The sequence below is a fragment of the Stylophora pistillata genome, chromosome 4 (assembly GCF_964205215.1).
Source record: "Stylophora pistillata chromosome 4, jaStyPist1.2, whole genome shotgun sequence".
In the NCBI taxonomy this organism is placed as follows: Eukaryota; Metazoa; Cnidaria; class Anthozoa; order Scleractinia; family Pocilloporidae; genus Stylophora; species Stylophora pistillata.
The window spans coordinates 42,661,585-42,684,057 of NC_142522.1; the positions used below are offsets into that span (position 1 = coordinate 42,661,585).

The window sequence follows — 22,473 nt, forward strand, 5'->3', positions numbered from 1 at the left end:
TTGTGTCATAAATCAAGGCTTAACTCAACGGGGGCATAAAAAATAGTATCCGATCCGGTCTTCTTGTGCTCACAGTCGTTTCGTAACCAAATGCAGTTGATTTCTACCCATGTTTTAATCGGTTCTTGCCCAAACCGCTGATCGATTCTTACCCGCCCAAAATATACATTTCTTCGAAATACCTAATGAACAAGCGCGTGAACAGATGTTAGTTGTTGCCCATAACAAGTTAGGATCACTCAAGGGAAAAACCTCTCGGAGCTAATGCTTTTGTTCCTTTTCTCTATCATTTCCTTTTTGCATTACCTCAATTGGTTTGTAAGTGACTCAAAAAAAAAAAAGTTTTCAATGTTGCAAATGTTTTTCAAATATTAAAAGCCACAATAAGGTCAATACTTGCATTTTCATATCGAGAGGTCCGATCACCCACGTGAGAGTAGTCCCTAAATGGATTGAGGTTTCGACGTGACAATCTCAGCGGAAGTCAATATGTATTGACGGGACTCAACTCAGATAGAGACTTCGAAGTACGAAGATGTCCGAAAAGTCAGCTTTTACCACGGCCAACAATCCCCAGTACCAATCTCACCCGGAAGAGCTGACTCACACCATCAAACATGACTCCTGGGTTTAAACCATTTTACTTCTTGTATTCTTCACAGGCTAGTGCGATAAGACAAAAAATGGAAATTTTCTCCATGGCCTTTCACTACTTTTGGAGTTAACGTTGACGCTGGCCTAATATTCACACATGGTGAGTTGATGTCCGTTAAACATGAGAGATCGGTACTTCATGATCTATCTAAGAATAGAAAAATTGTAATAAAGTTCGGATACAACGCGAGCTGACATTTATTGGATGGGCGGCTCTGTCAAAGTCTATAGCATGGAAATTAGCTAAAGCCGTCCCGCCATCTGCCAATGTCTAGCTTTTTTTCGTTCACTGAAAGGGAATTTCGGAAAAAGGGAGCAGTCTAGTAGCAGCAAAAAGAACAAAACAAAGGTTTGGAAATATGCCAAGCACCGTAACTTGAATTATTATGACGGATGCAAAGACGAAAATCCTCAAAGGGGAAACAAAATTGACAGTCTGAGTTTTAATTTAATTTATTCCATTTCACTGCAATTACATGGGAAAAAAAAACAAACAAAAGAACACACAATAATAACAAATTGGATTACATAACAAGGCAGTGGGGAAGACTAGAAGGGAACTGACGAGCCATACGTAATAATCAACCCATTATGAAGAAAATATACGGATATATAAAAGGTATCAAGGTATGTAACTAGCTAGCTGCTAACTACCTAACTGAGTAATCTAACTAACTAACTAACTAACTAACTAACAACCTTACTAACCAAGTGCTGGTTTAGCCTAGGTGGTACAGGGGTGCTCAGGGTCGAAAACCCTATCGTTATAAAAAAAGTGCATAGTCTCTTAAAAGAAGAAACACTACTGTTGGCCGTCTTCAATGCATCAGGCAGATTGTTCCATAGACACAGAATCCTATTAAAAAATGTTCCCTTAAAGAGTTCCGTTCTGAATCTATTAATTTTTAGTTTATTACTTGCATGTGATCTTAATCTCTCATCTGAACAAAATTCAAAATACAAATTAAGTGAAGAGTTACAATGCCCGCACTTCAGTTTATACAAGTTGAAAGATCTTTGAATTTTCTGCGGTAAACCAGTGGTAGCAGGTTGAGACATTTTAGGCGTTCATTATAGCTAAAATCGGGTAACAAGGCGAGTTGCACGTCGTTGCACCCCTTTTAAAGGTTTTCACGCTTAGATAGATCGTAACCTTACTTATGGTAATAAAAATCAAACACAACTAACACTCGTATAGTATGCATAGTTCGTGTTTAAAAACAAAACAGAGGTGGGGAGAAACACGAGACGTAGTCGAGGGCTTCTCCATACACTTATTTTGTGCCCAAGCCACTTCCTGCGTGCTTTTTAATAGAACAGAGCACAGTCAAGGCTTCTCTACTCGATAATTTACGCATGTGGGTAGAGTTTTAAAAGTTGATCACAACTGATTCAAACGCATTGCAAATTCTAAGATGTTTTTGTTTCTTCGTGTTACTTAGTAGATTTTTTCCCTCAAAAAATTCACAAACATGAGGCACAGAAATGTTATATTTTAATTAGAAAACTAAAAGAACGTACCTTCCTTGTGAGTAAAAAGATCCGTTTTCAAACCCCAGATGGCTTAGTTTTACGAAAATTTTAATTCACCGAAATGCGATGTTTATCGATCAAAAAATCCAATCATCCATCAATACACATTAAACGAGGTTCCACTGGAATCTTTACCTCACCATTCTTACTTTGGAATTGAATTGTCTTCCAATCTGAATTTGAGCTTTTATATAGAGAATATTATAGGGAAGGCTAACCGGTCCCTTGGTTTCATCAGATATTATCTTTATTCCTGTCCAGAAAGTGTTAAAAGTCAGGCATATCTCACCCTCGTCCGCCCATGTCTAGAATACGTCTGCAGTGTGTGGGATCCACATACTCAAAAACACTGTCAAGATATTGAAGGAGTTTAGCGGTGAGCCGCCAGATCCGTGAAAAAACTGCTATGTGCGCGAACCCGGTACAGTTACAAACCTCCTGAACGATCTGAACTGGCACTCATTAGAACTGAGACGCAAAATAGCGAGACTTACTACCATTATATATCGTCATTATATAGGTTCTTGTATACCTAGCACGTTATTGAACATTTTTATGTCCCATTGTAAAAAGAATAACATAATAACAATTTTTCCACTAGAGAAATAGTTCTTCGAGTTCAACGGAAGCGGCATCCTGGTAGCTTGAAGTTCCTCATCGAGCAATGTTCAGACCTGTTCCTGCCTATAATATACAAGTCCAGTGACAGAGGAGCTTCCTATTCAGTGGAGGAAAGGAAGGTAATGCGTCTAAAGATTCATTCTGAAGAGCGCGATAATACTTTATGAACTCGTTTTAATGGGTAAAGCTAACCTATCCCTCGAGGATTAAAAACTAAAAAGAAGTAGTCATTAAATACGTTTATCACTAAAAAAATATCACAATATAGCAGTAACAATTGAAGTGCTTAGTCATTGATAACTAAGAATCGTTCCTCCGTCAGTGGTTGGGCGATCATTAAGTTTTTCCGTCTACTCCGTTGACCTTCAACTTGGCAGAGGGAAATATTTCTCCATGCAGACTTCAGGTGGACGAGGCCTTTAACTGAAAAAATGGAGATATATCGGAAAAAAATTATATCAATAATGATGGATAATCTCCTAGTCAGTATTCCATAGTTTTCATGTTTTTTGGCTTCCTGAATGTACCAATCCGTTCAAAAAGATACTGCATGATGGACGAATTTGATTATAGAAATGTCTGGCTGTATGAATGTGACTGGACCGAGAATTAACGCTGCTATGCTAGCGAACATAGACAAGTAGTTAAAAAAAAAATAGGAAAACTGCAAATAAAAATAAAACAACAACAATAACAATAAATGAGAAAAAAATAACGTCTACCACACCTTATGACTATGATGGGTAGGTTAAAACCCCATTATTCATTGAAAATAAAAAAAAAATGATTACAGAGCGAAGTAACAAAGAGCTAAGGGCTTTTAAAAAATAAAACCTTACCCAGGGCTACGAACAACACGGCGCTGTTCAGAACCACGAACAGGATATTCACAAAAATGGAATTGTTCCCTTTTTGATTCTGCTTGATGGTGGGCTGGGAATAAACTGCACCGAGGCAAACGTTGAAGAATATTATCCAAAGCACAAAGGTTTGAAGTCCATCTTCAAATTTGCTTTTTATGGGTCGAACAAGAGTGTAAGAAATTCCTGATGCACTTGCTGCAATTACGGCAAAGCCAATTTGAGAATGGCTTTCAGAACCAAACAATAGGACGACTGAAACGAGGGTCAGTTTGCGGTACATCTCAACTATCTCCCAGTATCAATATTTCTCTTTATAATTTTCAAAGAACACTTTAAAACCAAAAGCAATTTCTTTATTAGTGCCAGACTCGCGGTATTTGTAAATGGGAAACAAAAGCAAGAGAGGAAAAATGACAGGGTATACTGCAAATACTGCTGCAATAAGCCAGAACACGTTATGTCGAGTGGTGAATCACCGGAGGGAATAATCAGCTTTTAGGAGAGATATGCAATCGCGATCGTCATAGGTAAAGCACACATTCACACAGACTCCAGGCAGGGGTAGGATGTTTATGATTTTCTTACTTGTCATTGGGTAAGACAACAGAAGAAATAGGAAGATGTTCCGATAACATGACTTCTTAATGGCTGAGATTTTCTGCAGCTTTTGGCTTATCAAGATATCCATGCTGTTGATGTAAAGTTTCTTTAAGGATATATACAGTAGCATCAAGCAAACAACTGTAACGTTAATGGCAATGGCTGCAACAAATTGGATGAATGGGTCCACTCGAAGTTGGGGATGTATGCAGCTTAATGGTGCAAATTGTAATATGTTTCCCTAAAAAAACTTCAAGTATTTTTCCATGGAGACAAGTACCACAGGCCACTGGACCCGTGCCAATGCCGAATAAATACCGGTGACCACTTGATAAAATCCAATCACGATCTTGGCACAAGACATGATAACGTCTGCAACGGTACGATCGTCTTGGGTACGTTTTGAGTCTCCCCAAAGAACCAACGCAAACAGAAGAACAAAGATGACAACTATTATCGTACACGAGATGATTGTGATTAACATATTGGGACATTGCAAGCAGCTGTTAAATCGGAAGTAGTGGTTGTAGGAGCAGATTGCACAGAGAGTACCTCGATATCCTGTGTTACAAGATGAGTTGATTCCGCCTTTGCACGAGTCTGGATAGGGGCACTTGAGGGACTTTGGTAACAGTCCTTCGAATGTAATAAAGTTCTTGTCGTATTCAGGTGTGGCGATGTGAGTGTTGGCCACAAAACTGGAGTATTTCTCCATTACGTCCGTGTTGTTCCACTTCCAGAAGTAACCCGGGGCCAATATCGCTGTGTCGTTTTTACAGTTCATTCCATGATCTGGACAGAGCGTACAAGGGCCGAAACGATCCAAGCGGTAGAAATTATGAAGACATCTGCAAGCACGGTAACCAGCCGTCTGATTAGTTTGGGTTCCTATTGGGAAGAAAGAAAATGCACCATGCATCAAATTAACTAGGATTAAAGTTTTTGGTAATATAGCCAGAAGAAGGCAATCCTCTGCATCATGTAGACCGATCTTCGACTTGAGTGTAACTAGTTCAAGCAGCCAAAGGGCTTAGGGTCCACTCTACTTTTCTTTCGAAAATCTATAGGTATTTACACGTTGTCGAGGTAATTAAAAGAATTCCCCCAAAAATATTAGGAAAGAATTAAAACAAGGAGAATAAAGGAAACATAAATTAAAATGTGAAAACTGACTTTCAAGACAGACGTTTTGCCTTAACCCTGTACACGCTAACATCAATATGCCTTTTCTCCATACTGTTGTCCATGCATTTCCTAAGGTGCTGACCCGGAGAATTTGCTTAACAATCAAGAGTTTCTTCAGTTGGCGACTATTCCCTTTATTCTCCTGCCCTTAATGAATGAACGATTCAGGGCTGATAATGCGAGGAGAAATTAGATAATTGTCACTCTCAGGGATCAAGGGTGAAGCTGCCGGGTCATTGGTCAGTGGCCAGCACTTGCTGGAACACCTGATAAAGTTAGCTTTTCCCGTCACAGGAAACGCAATACTGCTTTGGTGTGCATTTGCCAGTCCGTTATGCACTGATCGCGGGAATGAATTTCCTGAAGAAAACCCCGATGAGGTTTGGGTATCAAAAGCTCTAAAGAAACCAATGCCTTTAATTTGTTGAAGTAAAGGGACAGAACTGTACTATCTACTTAAATTTTTGTAACGGCGCATCTTTCATACTCATCAGCAATATTACTAATCGCCTATTTGTAAACCTTGGTATGATCCTCACCATATGGACATGCAAGACAATCAGTGGGAGATTTTCCTGGATGACGCGATTCTGGAACATATGTACCCGTGCTACAATTCTTACATCTTCCTTGACCCATTTCATCTTGATAAAAGCCACCTGAAGTTAATTAAGAGAAACTTTATGATGAGAATGTCCTTTTGAATGCAAATTCCTCCCTAAACTAGATTTGGACTGGTAGGTAATCGATGAAATCTATATATCGAAGGTCATACTGGCTACATCTAAGATTATAAGGGGTCAAAGGCAATATCTACCGCTTCCTGGAACTTCCCAAATTACACAAAGCAACTTTTGAAGCAGGAGACTCCGCTTAATTTATCTCCAGTCTGGGGATGAAGAGATCGCTAATTACTGCTTTCTAAGATGTTTCATATGAACAGTCTACTGATTCAAGAGCGAACGTCCTTTCTAATTCTACAGGAATTCATACATTTTGTAGTTTTACAAATATTTTGTCACGCGAACCTATATTTCGATTCAAGAGCAACTCATTATTTGTGTTTTAAAGAAATGAATATAATTTCTTAACTTTGTAACGAAAGTTAAATTAATATTAACATTGCTGAGTTCAATTTCTTGTATGTATGTATGTATATATATATGTATGTATGTATGTATGTATGTATGTATTTACGATATTTAAACAGGCAAACCCAGTTCAGCTTGAAGCTGGTTTAAATGGGGGCCTGTGCATCCCACCATCCCACCCCAGGGAAGGACACCCATCTCACAGTAATCTCGTTTGTGAGAAATTAACGTCTCCTGCCCCAACCCTGGAGGAGACGGGACCTCCATTTATTCGTCTCTATCAGAGAAGACTAGAATATCTAACCATTTCTTGATGTTATAGAAAGGTAGTTAATCCTACTCGAATATTTTAAGACCTTGAGTGCTGGTCCGGCCGGGGCTCGAACCCTCGACCTCCCGCACAACATTCCAGCGCACTATCCATTGGGCTAACTGGGCGGTGGAATGAGCAACTGAAAATTTCTATTTCTTAACTTGTGTCATTCTTACAGAGACTAGTACTTAATATTGACTCTCGCTAGACAGGTTATAGCGAAACTTGCTGGACGGAGTTTATGTTCATTGCCTGCCCCCCCCCCCCCCCAGACTTTGTCTTAATGTAAAACAATTGGTGATCACGTCATACCGCCTGATCATTTGTCCATTGATTTAACTAATTATTATATCCACAGAAGAATTAAAAAAAAAAGATAAAAAAGTATCACCTGCTGGACATGTTCTGCATGTGCCACTGCTATAGGTACCAGCCACGCAAAAGGAGCAGTTCCTACAGCAGTCCTCACATTCGAACCACCATTTATTAGGATGACAATAATCACATGTGAAGCCCGAATGTTCAAGAGACGCTACAACTTGTCCACTCGCTGCGGCTTTGCTGGTCAGAATTGTAAAGAACGATTCAGATGGGGCGCAAATGCTTTTGAAAAAAAAAAAACCGACATTTTTGGATCAGTGCTAATACAAAATGCATAAGAAATGTAACAATTTAAATTCAAAAAATTAATTTCCCTGGTCAAGGAAATACACATTTCCTTCTTCCAGTGCATACAACATCCCGTAATAATCTTCATGCCATGAATGTTGGTCGGACACTTTAGGGAACCGAATGAACCCAACGACAAAGACAGAGATAGGGAGGATATTTTTCAAGAGGTTGACACAAACTTAGGAACTCCTGGAGCACAAATTTCCTATTTATATAGAATTCACATAAAAAAAAGTTTGCTTCCATAGAGCCCGAACCAGCTGACAATCCTCAAAGAGGGTCTCAATGGGGTTAACCGTCAACCATCAAAAGTCCAAACTTTTAACCGTCAACTGTCAAAAACGCAATATTTTTAGTGTCAACCGTCAAATAAGCCAGCCATTGTCAGCCGTCAAATGTCTAAGATATCCTCAATTAAGAACTAAACACTTGTCTTAATTGGGGTCAAGTTCTGTTGTTTATAAATAAAAGTTCTGGTACATCGTAAAAATACTTCCTGGAAAGTCCTTTAACTTCTAGTCACGAGTAAAACTGGTGAGCGACATAACTCACTTCGGGTGTGGAAACACTTCAGGTGTTGTAAAACGTTAGTCATTTATCGATAAAAGGTGTTATAAATTAACAGCTCTTTACAAACGCGTCATTATGAAAAATTACAGCCAAATTCGTTCGTCCTGTTCCCTTTATAAACGACATTTCAAAAAATAAACGTCAACTGTCCACCCCCCCCCTCCACCATTAGACCCTCCTTCTCTCCTTAAGGGAGTTTTGTCTTTTAGTAGTTGAGTTATCCATAACAACCCTCATAGGGACCACATAAGCGCAAAGTCTTAGTTTGCCCTGCTTCTTGAAAAGGTCATAGCGTGCGTTATATTAGTTACAAACCTAAACGGAAACTAGTATGAAAGACCGTCACCACTTCATTCCTTTAATCAGACAAGACCATTTGCAGTATAACTGCACCATAACAGTTACTTACATACGAGCAGTGTAATTTCCTGGAATAAATCCCTCAAGAATTTTGCATGAAACTGCGCTGGAAGCAAAATTAAATTGTTTTTTCAAAGTTGGAATGGATAAAATTTTGATGAATAATAATTTTTATTTAGTCATTGACCTACGTATTTTTAGAGGAAAGAATCTTTGTGATTTAAGTCTCCCGGCTAGTTTGATGGATAGAGCCTGGACTTTTGTGCGGGAGGTCGAGGGTTCGAGCCCCGGCCGGACCAACACTCAGGGTTTGAAATAATTGAGAAGAATTTGCTACCTTTCTATAACATCAAGAAATGGTTAGATACTCTGGTCTTCTCGGACAGAGACGAATAAATGGTGGTCCGTCTCCTGCAGGGTTGGGGTAAGATATGTTAATTTCCCACGCACGAGATTACTGTGTGATGGATGTCCTCCCCTGGGGTGGGATGGGTGGGAGGGTGGACTAGCACGTATCGTTCGTATGTTCCTTTCTAGTCCTTCCCCACTACAAAAAATGAAAGCGGCGAAAATGGAGTGAATTAAGTTGGTAAATTAAATTAGATTAAGTCGAGTCTATGACCACCATAATACTCGTTCAATGTTTTTTTTTACCACGTTGCAGGACTTACACTTAAAACTGCCCTGACACAAGCCTCGATACCTGCCTATAAAATTCATCTCAAATAATTTAAGACGTAGGACACTGAAGGCGTTCCCCAAGAAACATATTGAGAAAGCCATAAAAAATAATATTTCTTGAAAAAGTAACCAATAACTTCATGAAATGAAAAACTGAAAAATACACCAAAGACATAAACGTACGCACACACACACACACACACACACACATACACACACACACACACACACACACACACACACTCACGCACACACACACAAATCATTGCCGCAAATAAGTGTATAACTTTTCATTCCTTACATTTTTATGCCTGGTGTCATATCATGAAACATTTCAAGTGGCAGCATTGTCAGTGGGTTGTCAAAAATCGTCCTGAAACAAAAGGAAGAGTTTAACATTTATCAATAATTATCAACAAGATAATTAAGAGCTTGTTTCACTATCATAAATGCATTGCAATAGCTAACAAACTGTGGGCTAGATTTTTGTCAATGAATATTTAACTAAATTGTCTGGCGACGGGGTCCTATCTGTAGTGTCGTTACCTAATACGGTCATACGCTAGTGCCCGGATGTTAACGCACGAGGCGAGCTAGGCAAGAGAGTGTACATAGATAGTAGTGAAAGCATGAATTAAAGAAACGTTCGAGTAGAGCACTCGCCTGTATTCTAAGCCACTTACCCTCCATTACATTGGCGACGAGGATTCAGATCCCAACACAGCGTATGATTTTAGACGATCTTCATACCAAAGACGCGTGAGAGACATGGCCACAGCGCTACCCGCATTTCCCGAGTTTGATGTCTCTGAAACGAGCACACAAGCTACACGATGGAAGAAATGGCTCTCGAGATTCCGCAACCTACTGGTCCCAATGAACGTGACGAATAAGCGAAGACAAAGAGCTCTTCTACTCCACTATGCCGGCGCAGCGACGAACGAAATTTTTGACACGCTCCCCAACACGACAGTGGGAGAAGATGATGATCCGCTTGAAAAAGCCGTGCAAGCCTTGACGATTTATTTCACTCCCAAACAAAACCGTGAGTACGAAATTTACGTTTTTCGTCAAGCCAAGCAAGAAAGCAATGAAACCATCTCAGCATTTCACACCAGGCTGAGACAGTTGGCCGCTACTTGTGAATTTGATGATGTAGATCGTGAGATCAAAACCCAAATAGTTCAAAGCTGCAGTTCTCACAAGCTGCGTACGAAAGCACTCGAGAATCCAGCGTACACCCTGACACAACTGCTGGATGCTGGAAGGTCCATGGAACTTTCCAAAACACAAGCCGCTAACATTGAGGAGAATCAATCGGTAAACAGTTTGTCTTCACGACATGGGAATCGAAGGCGAAGGGATCGGAAATCAAACAAAGATGGCGGATGTCAAACCGAGAAGAAACCACGTGACCGGAAATCACGCAACGGTGGTCACGAAGAACGGAAATCAAGCCCAAAATGCCGGAATTGTGGTGGTAATTACCCCCATCGTGGAGGGAAAACATCCTGCCCAGCCTATCGGGCCATCTGCCGAAGCTGTGTAAAATTGAACCACTTTGAGGCCGTATGCCAATCCAAGGACAAAGGTGAATCAAGGAACACACGCCGTTCCACCTTACACAAAGTTGGTGAAGAAGAGTCGAGCGACGAAGAGGAAGTATACACCTTCTCTCTAGGCACAAAGGCATTGAAAGATCAACCCTTCTTTAAGATTAAAGTGTGTGGCACACCTGTGACAATGATGGCAGACTCTGGAGCAAGTATTAACATTCTGGATGAGAAGGAGTACCGCAGGCTACCCAACCGCCCTAACCTCGAGCCAAGCAGCGTAAAGATATATGGTTACCAATCAAAGGCTCCCCTTCGTGTCCTTGGAAAATTCACCACCGCACTCGAGTCAGAAACAAAGAAGCTTAGTGACAGGTTATATGTTATAAAAGGATCTGGTGGCTCCCTGCTAAGCTGGAGGGCTTCACAAGGGCTTAACCTACTTCAAACTGTTCAGCAAATCGGAGGCCAACCGATAAGAGCGGGAACAAATGCGCCAGAAAATCTGATTAAGGAATACGATGACCTGTTCCATGGATTAGGCAAGCTCAAGAACTACCAGATAAAGCTGCACATCGACGAAAACGTACCACCTGTTGCACAACCGCACAGAAGAGTCCCTTTCCATGTGCGTAAGCAGTTAGAAGAGCAGTTACAACGCGATGAAGAGTTAGGTGTGATTGAACGTATCGAAGGCCCCACACCCTGGGTGTCTCCTATAGTGGTAGCTCCGAAGCCAAAATCTCCAGGCAAGGTACGCGTGTGCGTGGATATGCGCCAGGCGAACAAGGCGATAAGACGCGAGCGTCACGTCACACCCACTATCAAAGAGATGATTGGAGACTTGAACGGAGCTAAGGTCTTTACCAAACTAGATCTTAACCAGGGTTACAACCAGCTCGAATTGGCACCTGAGTCCCGATACATCACCACCTTTGGTACCCACATGGGCTTAATGCGCTACAAGCGTCTCAACTTTGGAATATCAAGTGCAGCTGAGATCTTCCAAAATGTGATCCGAGAGACTCTGGAAGGCATTGATGGTGCGAAAAACATCAGTGACGACATCCTGGTCTTTGGCAAGTCCCACGAAGAACATGATCAGAACCTAAGGGCTGTGTTCCAGCGTTTAAGAGAGAAAGGCCTGACCCTCAACAAAGGAAAGTGTGAGTACAGCAAGGACAAGTTGGAATTCTTTGGGTACGTGTTCTCTAAAGATGACATAGCACCAGACCGGAAGAAAGTTGAAGAAGTGGTCAATCTTTCGACACCATCCACAGCATCAGAGGTTCGCAGCCTGCTGGGGATGACAAACTACTGTTCAAGATTTATCCCAGATTACGCCACTAAAACTGAGCCCCTACGCAAGCTGACCCACAAGGACCAACCGTGGTGTTGGACAACAGAGCACGACCGGGCAGTTAACCAGCTGAGAGAAGCACTATCCAGCGCACCCGTCACTGCCTATTTCGATCCGGAAAAGGAAACAGAAATTTCGGTTGATGCCAGTCCAGTGGGCTTAGCTGCCATTCTCTCACAAGTCGACCAGAAGACCAAAGAAAGACATGTGGTCACCTATGCAAGTCGTTCCCTTACAGCAACCGAACAGCGGTACAGCAAACAGAACGGGAGGCCCTCGCCGTGGTTTGGGCTTGCGAACACTTACACTTGTATGTCTATGGGAAGCCTATTACAGTCTACACAGACCATAAACCCCTAGTGACCATCTATGGCAATCCAAGTTCTAAGCCTCCCGCACGAATTGAAAGATGGGCACTAAGACTTCAGCCATATCAGATCACAGTCAAGTATAGTAGAGGTGAAACAAACCCGGCAGACTACTTGTCACGGCACCCAGCAAAGAATGCAGCCCAAACGACCCATCAGCAGAAAATAGCGGAGGAGTACATCAATTACCTAGCGACTACTTCGACTCCCAAAGCTCTGAAGACACAAGACATCGAAGCAGCTACTCAAGCCGATGCCACCCTCCAAGGCATAGCCGAGGCTATCGCGAAAGGCAACTGGCACCTTGTAGTCAAACGCCCTGGTGTCAACCCTACCGAGTTTCGACTCCTAGAAAGAGTGAAGGACGAGCTAGCGGTGCGTGCGTCAGGCAACCTCATCCTACGTGGAACCCGCATAATTATCCCAAAGAGTTTACAGGAACACGTGGTTAACCTAGCGCATGAAGGCCATCAAGGGCTCGTAAAAACCAAGTCTCTATTGCGCGAGAAAGTCTGGTTCCCGAACATCGACAAACTGGTGGAAAGCAAAGTTAGGTCATGCAGCGCATGCCTGATCACTACTCCTGAATGCAAGAGAGAACCCCTACAGATGTCACCACTCCCAGCAGCTCCATGGAAAGAACTCAGTGTGGACTTTGCTAACCTGCCGAATCAAGAGTACCTACTTATGGTTACGGACGACTACTCCAGATACCCAGTGGTAGAGATAGTAAAATCGACCTCAGCAGCAATGGTAATACCTAAGCTAGACAAAGTGTTCTCGGAATTTGGAGTTCCAGACGTAGTCAAGTCCGACAACGGTCCCCCGTTCAACAGCAAGGAATTTGCGTCATTTGCAGACGACCTTGGCTTCAAGCATCGAAAAGTCACTCCAAAATGGGCCAGAGCAAATGGAGAAGTCGAACGATTTGTGCGCACCGTAAAGAAAGTCATCAAGACAGCGAAGTTAGAATGTAAGAACCCCAAACAGGAGCTGAACAGGCTACTAAGAAACTACCGCGCCACACCACACAGTACAACGAGAGTGGCTCCAGCAACGGCACTATTTGGAAGACCGATGAAGACGAAACTTCCCGAGTTGACAACACCCCACTCAGACCTGGAGATCCGAGAACGTGATCGGTCAGCGAAGGCTAAGATTAAGAAGCACGCAGACAACAAGCGTTATGTAAAGCCGTCAACCGTCAAAGAAGGCGACACGGTGCTTGTCAAGAGAGACGACTCTAAGAAGAAAAGTGACACGCCGTATGACCCCAGGCCGCACATCGTCGTAGCGAAGAAAGGATCCATGGTGACTGCACAAGATGACAATGGCGTTCAGGTGACAAGGAACTCTTCGTTCTTCAAGAATGTCCCTGTGGCAGCAGAAGAAAACGCTACTGCAGAGACCGGCAAGGATCCCGTTGACGGTACACCTGTTACACCTGAAGCCGCAAATGCACCGATGCAATCTGATGTCCTACCGTCGAGACGCTATCCGCTGCGTGTGCGAACGCGCCCAGTCAAGTTGGACGACTATGTTTGTGGCTGAAAAGCGGACACTACGTGAACTGTTGGAGACTTTGTTTAGAGTTGTGTTTGGACTCCTTTGAGTCTTAGAAACATGGAACACTTTTGCAATCCTGTTAGGCCTTAGGGACTTTGAAACCGCTAGAAAGTCGTTTCAATTTGTTTTGTTTCCTTTTAAGTCGCATATCATGCTAGGCGGGTTTTTGTTTCAAAGAGGGGAGAGATGTAGTGTCGTTACCTAATACGGTCATACGCTAGTGCCCGGATGTTAACGCACGAGGCGAGCTAGGCAAGAGAGTGTACATAGATAGTAGTGAAAGCATGAATTAAAGAAACGTTCGAGTAGAGCACTCGCCTGTATTCTAAGCCACTTACCCTCCATTACACTATCCTGTCCGCGTTTCAAGTTTTATTAGATTTAAATAAGAATTGGATTTGCGATATGTGTTTTCGGTGTAACAGAACAAATACGTTAAAATAATGGAACGTTGATTGGACAACTTACAATGTTTGAAGGTGAGATAAGCCATTAAAGGGGTTACCATTTATTTGCTTGATTTTGTTACCGTGAAGAAACCTGTCAACAGTAACGCATACGACGGATTAAATCGCATTCCTGACGCTCTTGTTTGTTTAGTCTTTTTTTCTGTAAATATTCCGGCACTTTTTAAACAACCTTGCATACATAGAAGACTCGTATCTATTGGAGATTGTTGTTCATCAGTTGATGGGGGTGACAGTTACTAAGCTATCGATCCATGCATGTAGACTCCGCAAAGAGTCCTAGCATGTAGACTCCAGCAAAGAGTCCTAGCATGTAGACTCCAAAAAAGAGTCCTAGCATGTAGACTCCAGCAAAGATACCTAGCATGTAGACTCCAGCAAAGAGTCCTAGCATGTAGACTCCAGCAAAGAGTCCTAGCATGTAGACTCCAGCAAAGAGTCCTAGCATGTAGACTCCAGCAAAGAGTTGATTTAAAAAGAGAAAATTTATTCGCCACTCACAGAGAGAGTAAATTGAACGCATCTGATCATGCAGAAGGTGATGTAAATGATTTAGATGATGTAAATGATGTATTGATGTAATGATGGTTCGACTAAAAGGAAAAATTACGTTACAAATTACAATAGATCTAAGAAAATTAGCAACGGAAATGTAAACGAAAAAAGGACGAAAGACTTACGGATATGTCCTCCTATTGACGTAAACGAGCCGAGTGAAATACACGATGATTTAGAATAAGAACTTGCCGCAACAAAGGTAACACAGAATATATTGTCCATTGAAAAACGAGAACTTGAAAGTGTAATCAAACGAGTCACATGAAGATAAGGGTTAAAATTTAAATCAACAGTAACGCACGTACGTGACAGGTCACGCACGTTTGAATCTTACAGTCCATGTCCATCGTTATGATGCCACTCTTAACGGCTATGAACGAATCACGTTAAGTAAAGTTGATTTTGCATTCTTAGGAATGATGCATTCTGAGAGATGTTAACAAAATGCTTTCTTTTTAAAATTTAAAAAACTCCAGGTCAAGATCGGGCAAAGCAATAAGAATTATACTACGACCATTAGAAGGATCCTACTGGCGTATCTAGAATCGAGACTCACAGAAGGCATAACCTTAGACTATTGGATAACAACGAGAAAAAAAGACGTTAAAAATTTGAGAAGAAACAGCGTATTAAAGGTATCGACTTTAATTGAGCTACGTGTTTTTGAGCAGTGTCCGTATTAGTGATGGAGCATCTTTTGCTGTAAATTGCTACCCACTTATCATTTGTTGAGCGCTTAAGTCAGACTCGATGATATTATTATTATTATTATTATTATTATTAAATTGAAGGTATGGCACTTTTCAAGAGTTGCCGAATTTAAGCGGGTATAGCCCCAATGTATTTTCTATAGCCATGGACCACGAATGTTAAAATTACCCTTTCTAATTGTAAGCTACTCACAAGACTTCTAAAGTATTAGCATCAGCAAATGCATTATCAGGAATTACTCTCAGGTTGTTGGCCATCAATCCTCTGTTAAGAATAAAAGAAGAAATACAAAGACTGTAATGATTGCTCTTAGGCTCTTGGGTTGCAACCAGTTAGCAGACAGTATAGAAGTGTCAAATCTATAGAGTTAATCCTCCCAAGAATACTTTTTTTAGCTGGCTGAACAAGTTCAGAACTCACTAGGTGTGAAATAAGCAATATCCGTTTGCTTTATGGTACAAAAATATATTCTTATGATTAATGAATATCTTTATATGACACATTACCTGGTTCAAAGTTTGGGCTCTCATGAACCCTTCTCAAAATTCCTGCTCTGGACACCGTTTTTGAGAGCACAAGAAATCACCTTCCTCCCAGTATGCCCGAGACTGTGTCTGAGAACTTATTTTTCAATGATTAATGGTATAAAATATTAATGTAAATGGTATTTATTTGTCCAATAAAAAATGTTCCATTCACGGATTATGAACCACACAATGTAAGATTTAGGACCAAGAAAAACTCTGTACGCAAGTAATATTTGTATGAATCATCTTAAAACTTACAGGAGACGTAAATTTGTTAGTCCGGTAAATGTGCTTGGGCTGATGTCGGTGATGTTGTTAAAATTTAAAAGCCTTTCAGACAAGAAAAGAAAATAATAACAATGAAGAAACATTCATCCCCAACGAATTTCTTCTTAGCATGTACTCAGTCCCACCACTGAGAGTCAAAAATTTTGTTCAGTTGAGAATCTTACTGACTAACGGCGACTAGATCTCATGGCATCTTTACATGTGCGACCTCGAATTCTCCCAACTGTACTTTTTATTTACAAATCACTGTCACTCCATACGAATGCATTCTCCGCTGTTCGTTTAACTTATCCACCAAGTTTATAATGCTGCATTATTTTAAACAACCCTGCTTAATTCATCTTACCCGAGCAATTTCTTACTATTAAGGGTTCCTCCTAGATCAGATTAGATCAGAAATGTTGGACACAGCATTTCATTATCATTAGTATTATTGTTTGACTGTAAGAGTAGATAACTGTTTAACCTACAAGACTATTAAGCCCTTGCACCCACTGAAAGCCCCATCTGGTATGTATTGAAGCTTGTTGAAGGAGAAAAACCTGAAGCGAAAATTTCAAATGAATAAAGGTTAACTTGAAGTTTCGAAAGAAACTGTGGTGCTGCGTCAGAGGGGGTAATAAGGTAATTTGGTGATATCCACTCAGTTAAAATTGTAAATTGGCTACCGTAACGAATAAAAAAGCTGACGTTTCGAGCGTTACCCCTACGTCAGAGCGTATGAAGAAGGGCTAACGCTCGAAACGTCAGCTTTTTTATTCATTACGGTGGCCAATTTACAATTTCAACTGAGTTGATATAGCGAAAATTTCAAAGTTTATCTTACGAAAGTAGGTGATGATGATAAGGAAAATATTTGTAATAACAGTGATAACGACATCTGTGGTACTACGAACAGTAACTTATAATGACGATAACGACTTTAATTTATCAAAACATTTCCACGTAATTACTACGTCGGCCATAAGAAGTCCGCGATTAAGCTATTAAATGTTCTTGCCCGAGAAATTGCTCCAGGGACCAAAGGTGGTGGCCAATCGATTTGGCTCAGACTTGGTACAAAAGTTGGGTGTGATGAGACATTTCAAAACCCACTTAGGCTGACTTCTTTGACTTCGCTCCGACGAAGGGCTAATGCTCGAAACGTCAGCTTTTATAATCGTAACGGTGGCCAATTTACCATTTCAACTTTGTTGATATATTCAAATTATTTTGTTACCCCCACCGACGCAGCCCCAAACAGTTTCTTTAGAAACTATCAGCCTTTATTCACTTCCTTGACTGTTTGTTTTGGAGTTTAAGGGGGCTCCCATTTGTGGCCTATGGAGCACCAAAGCTTCATCCTTTCGGTGGCATTTTGAAAGTGCTTTAAAACTCCATCGGTTAATTTTGCTACTAGGTTTTCAAAGGAAAAAATATTTTTATTTTCCTAAACCCGATGTTTGTAGCATTGGTCAGAGACCGTCTTAGAGCATTTGTAGGCCATGAGTCGAGGTATTTCTAAATAATGACACTGATTTAGCTTTAATGTTTCATTTTCACGCACCAAATACAAAATAAAGGCTCTATGTCGAGAATCTTTTTCTGTTCATAGTATGAATTATGCTCAAAATTCCATTTTGTTCGGCCTTAAAGGTGCATGGAGACTTTAAGCCAAAAACCTAACGAACCTTAATAAGCCAAGTTTTTCTCAACTGATTTTGATAAATGGGTCACTCAAGTACATACTGGATTTGGTATGAAAGTTATGCTGGAAGACATGTGAATATTATGGTTTCTTGAAAAATGGCAATTTTGGGTAGTGATTTTGACCTCAGATTTGACCAAACAGTAGCCCTAGGCCCCTCTTTGTCTAATTGCTTGGGAACAAAGCATGTTACATTTGTGAAAAAAAAAAAGCTCCACTTTAGTACATTCCATGGTCAAATTCGTTTGACAGCACAATTTAGAAATGGAGTTTCTATAGCCCTTTTGAAATGCCACCTGGAAGACTGGAATATGGTGCACTACGAGCCACAAATGAGGCCCCTACCCCCCTGAAACTCCAGACCAAGCCGTCACAGAAGTGAGCCAGTGGGTTTTGAAATATTATATGACAACTCAACTTTTGTGCCAAGTTTCAGCAAAATCAGTTGACCACCACTCTTGGCCACTGGAACACTTTCTCAGACAGGGAGTTTCGAGCATTCATTTAAAAAAATAGTTTTTTTAATTGATAGGTTAGTAACAGCATAGACAAACATTTCATTGCGTAAAGTGTAAAATTTTCAGATATTTTCTAACATCAGTTAAAAACAAATCGAAACTGTGGAACTCCTTAGGGATATGAATATAATATCAAAGGGACTGAGTGCATTGAAAGTTTCGTCTAAGCACAGGCGTCTAAAATGCATTAACTATGTAATAAACTTAGGAAAACAAATACATGTGTATGAGTTTCATGATTGCGAGATTTGTTGAGCTTACAGAGCAACGAGCAAAGTTAAGTTCCCAAAGTCATCCTTATGGAGTGTTTCGATTTGATTTCCTGAGAACATCCTAGAACGCAATAAAAGTATTTTCAACAGCTTGATTGAATGTTGTCTATTTAATGTATGTGCACAGCCATAACTCATTTTGCAAACAGTTGAAACATCGGTTTAACTGTATGCAAAATGACCTTTTTCTCTATTCTCATGAGATTTTTCTTCGAACAGAAAAAGGCTGCTGCAGATCTAGAGTTGAATGAATTAGGTAAATCCAGATGACACTCCAGTGTTTAGTGCAGCACTATAACCGAGAAGAATTCAAACTTACATAGCTCCCGGTGTTTTAAGTCCAGGTAACTTGGGCACAGATTCCAGCCTATTGTCATCTAAGTGTCTAAAATGAAAATCGAAATAACATACTAGTAAAAGATGGTAAAAGTTTCTTCATCAGAAATTCGAAACAATGACCTCGAGGAGCATCTCTCTTAGTCTTTAGTGCGATGGCATACACTTCGAGATCAAGTCAACGCCGGAAAACCAAATTTAAATTTACGGAATGAGATCTATCTCAGCCAGAGTAATTCAAATTGGGTGCAAAGGCACTTGTCTTAACCATGCAGCAACTACGTTTTAGCTAGTCATATGGTTTCAGAAATTAAACCTCGACTCCTGTTTAAATAACCACAATTTATTTGCGAGAGTTAATTTCATAATGAGAATGTCGTTTCGTACTTACAATTCTGGTATTTTTGTGAAGCGCTTGAACGTTCCATCCTCTATTGTTCTAATTTGGTTTTTATCCAGGCGCCTGCGGAAAATAAGTAAGACTCGTGAAAACGATAACGTTCAAAATTTACTTCCATTGAGTGATTATACTGAGTTATGTCCAAATTCGAAACTGCAGATACTTTAGCTAGGTACACTCTGTGCTCTTAGAATGTGTTTAAAGATTTTCATCGATATCTTTATAATATTCAAAATATTAGGTCTGATTATCTGAACAAAGCAGTGTCAAGAGGGCCGAGAGCTGACAATCAAACTATCAACTGATAGGAAAAACCCAAGGCCCGCTTAGTCTAGGTCTCAGAGGTTTTAAAAATCGCTTTCAAACTGCATTCTCACGCAGCCTCTGTCGTTCATTTTGCCTGAGCAAAAACCCTTTAGATAAGAGTTTTCTTTAACTGTTCTCGGAAGCATGGAAATTATAAAGAAAAAAAAGACAAACAAACTACGAGCTCTTTCATTGGCTTCTTTGATGAAGCCAGCGTCGCCTCCGCCCAGATAACCTAAAAGGAAAACTCACCTCAATTATATTTTTATCTTAGTTTTCATTTATTACGCTTTCTTCTGAAGTATAGTTTGCAAGGATTTAATGAAAGTAGCACGCGTATGACTTTTTTCATAAGGGTAACCGCAAAGGTGGGAAGTAAACTTATGTCTTGGGTAGGATATTCGACCACAGAAAGTCGGTGGTAGTGTGACTAGCACTGTGGCATTAAAGTCTGATAGACGTCTTCTTTCAAACTGATCCCATTATCATTTTTCACTGAATTGGATAACTTTGACATTGATGCATCCTTGTCCTTTACTGAAAATAGACACTGCTGATTTCCAAACTCATACAATGTTGGAAGGCTGCAAAGGGATCACTAGTTCCCCTTGTTCCTCCGTCTACGAGATCAACTCCATCCTTTACCAAGCCGGCAATATTATTCAGCGGTTGAGCGTGTATGTCATATATTCAATTACAATGTGTCCGGGGCAAAGAGGCCTCCAGAATATCTTAGGCACTCCGAGGCCAGATATGATATGACAGTACACTGCAAGAGATTATATATCAAATATATGCATAAAACCTCGGATAAAATATATAAGCGATTTCTATATACGTGTCAGTTTTTTTAACTATTTTCTTTTTTTTCCCTGTGCTGCTAGGAGACCAATATATCACCAGCTTATTTGTTTTTCGGTGAACCAGCAACTATCGATCTTAAGCTTAACAAATAACAAATCAAATACTTTGGTAGCTGTAAATCTTTGTTACATTTTAAACTTTGTAGACTAGAAATACAACATACAAAATGAATGTCAAAGATGAGCGTTGAACAATATTGCAGGCGCGATCTGATAAAATATGGCCGATTGTCCTATTGAGTAACATTAGCGTTTGAGGCATCAAATAATCTTTTTGCCACCAACACATATCATGTAAGCCGATAAGTATCACACCGTAAAAGACCAATTATTTAGGTGGATCTTTCCGAGAGCTCCGTGTGCGGTTAAATTTTCAACAAGGCAACGAAGCAAATCGAATCTGGTGCATTAAAATTGCTGACAGAATGGCTACTTCTCTAACAAATGATGTCAAGCCAAAAGTTGCAACTGAGGCACCACAGAGACTTTTATGTACTATCAAGATTTCTCCTGGATTTATTTTGTCAGAAAGTTCGACTACATGCGCCCTTAATGTTCATCGTCAACTGCTGCGTTTCCTCGAGAATAATCCAAATATGGCTGCGGAAAAAATTTCTCAAAAATGGCTCAACTTGCGCTATTCAAATGTTCTCTCCTCGTCCAAGTATAAACGATATTCTCTGGGAGATTTCATGTAAATTTCAAGTTATTTTAAGTTCATAAAACAAAGACGAGGTGTACGGATTTTTGATGATATGGACTAGAAAGCGGGAAGTATATGTAAATTTCACGTCAGCACCAACTTTGAAATGAAATTCCCAAAAATTTTGACACTGATTTTAGAAGTCTAGTGATGGCTTTCACTGACCATATAGGAATAATGATCAGAAGTGGTTGCTCGTCGGAGATATTGGGTCTTGAAATACCCTTATTTTCAGACTTTGTTAAACCAGAAAAAGTCGTCTAAACTTAAGCGAGAGGTAAGGGAAGAAATGAAATGAAAAAGTTAAAAAAATTCAGTTTCCTAGAGGTCTGATATAAAATACAGCCCAGTTGATTGAATTCGCAGATGGATTTTCAGTTTTTCACAGCAGCAATGCAAAGTAAGCTAATTGATTATACAAAAAATGCAGGAAATGGAGGTCTTCGCAGGGGAACCTATATCTCCCAGAGAATCAAATACCTTGAACTATTATTTTCACACATTTGTTAACTGATGATACTTAGCATTTATGCCAAGTTTGAGCCAAATCGGTGATTTGAGGTTTATCGTCCCTGCCCAGTTCTGCCCGGTTCTGCCCGGTTCTACCCGGTTCTACCCGATTCTCCCCGGTTCTGTCCGGTTCCGCCCGGTTCTGCCTGGTTCTGCCCGGTTCTGCCCGGATCTGCCTGGTTTTCTCGTGGACACGCTCTTAGAGCTTTATCTTTTTAGTTTATTCCCTCAAAGTTTTTTTTTTGATGAATGAACTACGAAATTTTGCAACGGTCGGCGGATTCTCGATATTTACGGTCGGTGGCTCTTAAAACCCTCAGGGAAAAATCAAAGGGGT

At 40.5% G+C, this 22,473-nt stretch overlaps 1 protein-coding gene across 1 annotated transcript; it reads right to left on the reverse strand.

Annotated features, from left to right (window-relative positions):
• Positions 1-1,091: 1,091 nt before the first annotated feature.
• LOC148733847 (uncharacterized) lies at positions 1,092-21,296 on the reverse strand. The gene is made up of 13 exons (XM_088758172.1): positions 19,746-21,296; positions 19,338-19,403; positions 19,008-19,079; positions 17,012-17,083; positions 16,512-16,583; positions 15,919-15,990; positions 14,459-14,530; positions 9,445-9,516; positions 8,512-8,568; positions 7,252-7,463; positions 5,996-6,115; positions 3,648-5,159; positions 1,092-3,231 (listed from the first exon to the last, which is right to left on the reverse strand). Coding segments are annotated over exons 2-12 (1,470 nt in total). The 5' UTR covers positions 19,340-19,403; positions 19,746-21,296; the 3' UTR covers positions 1,092-3,231; positions 3,648-4,512.
• Between the last annotated feature and the right edge of the window lie 1,177 nt (positions 21,297-22,473).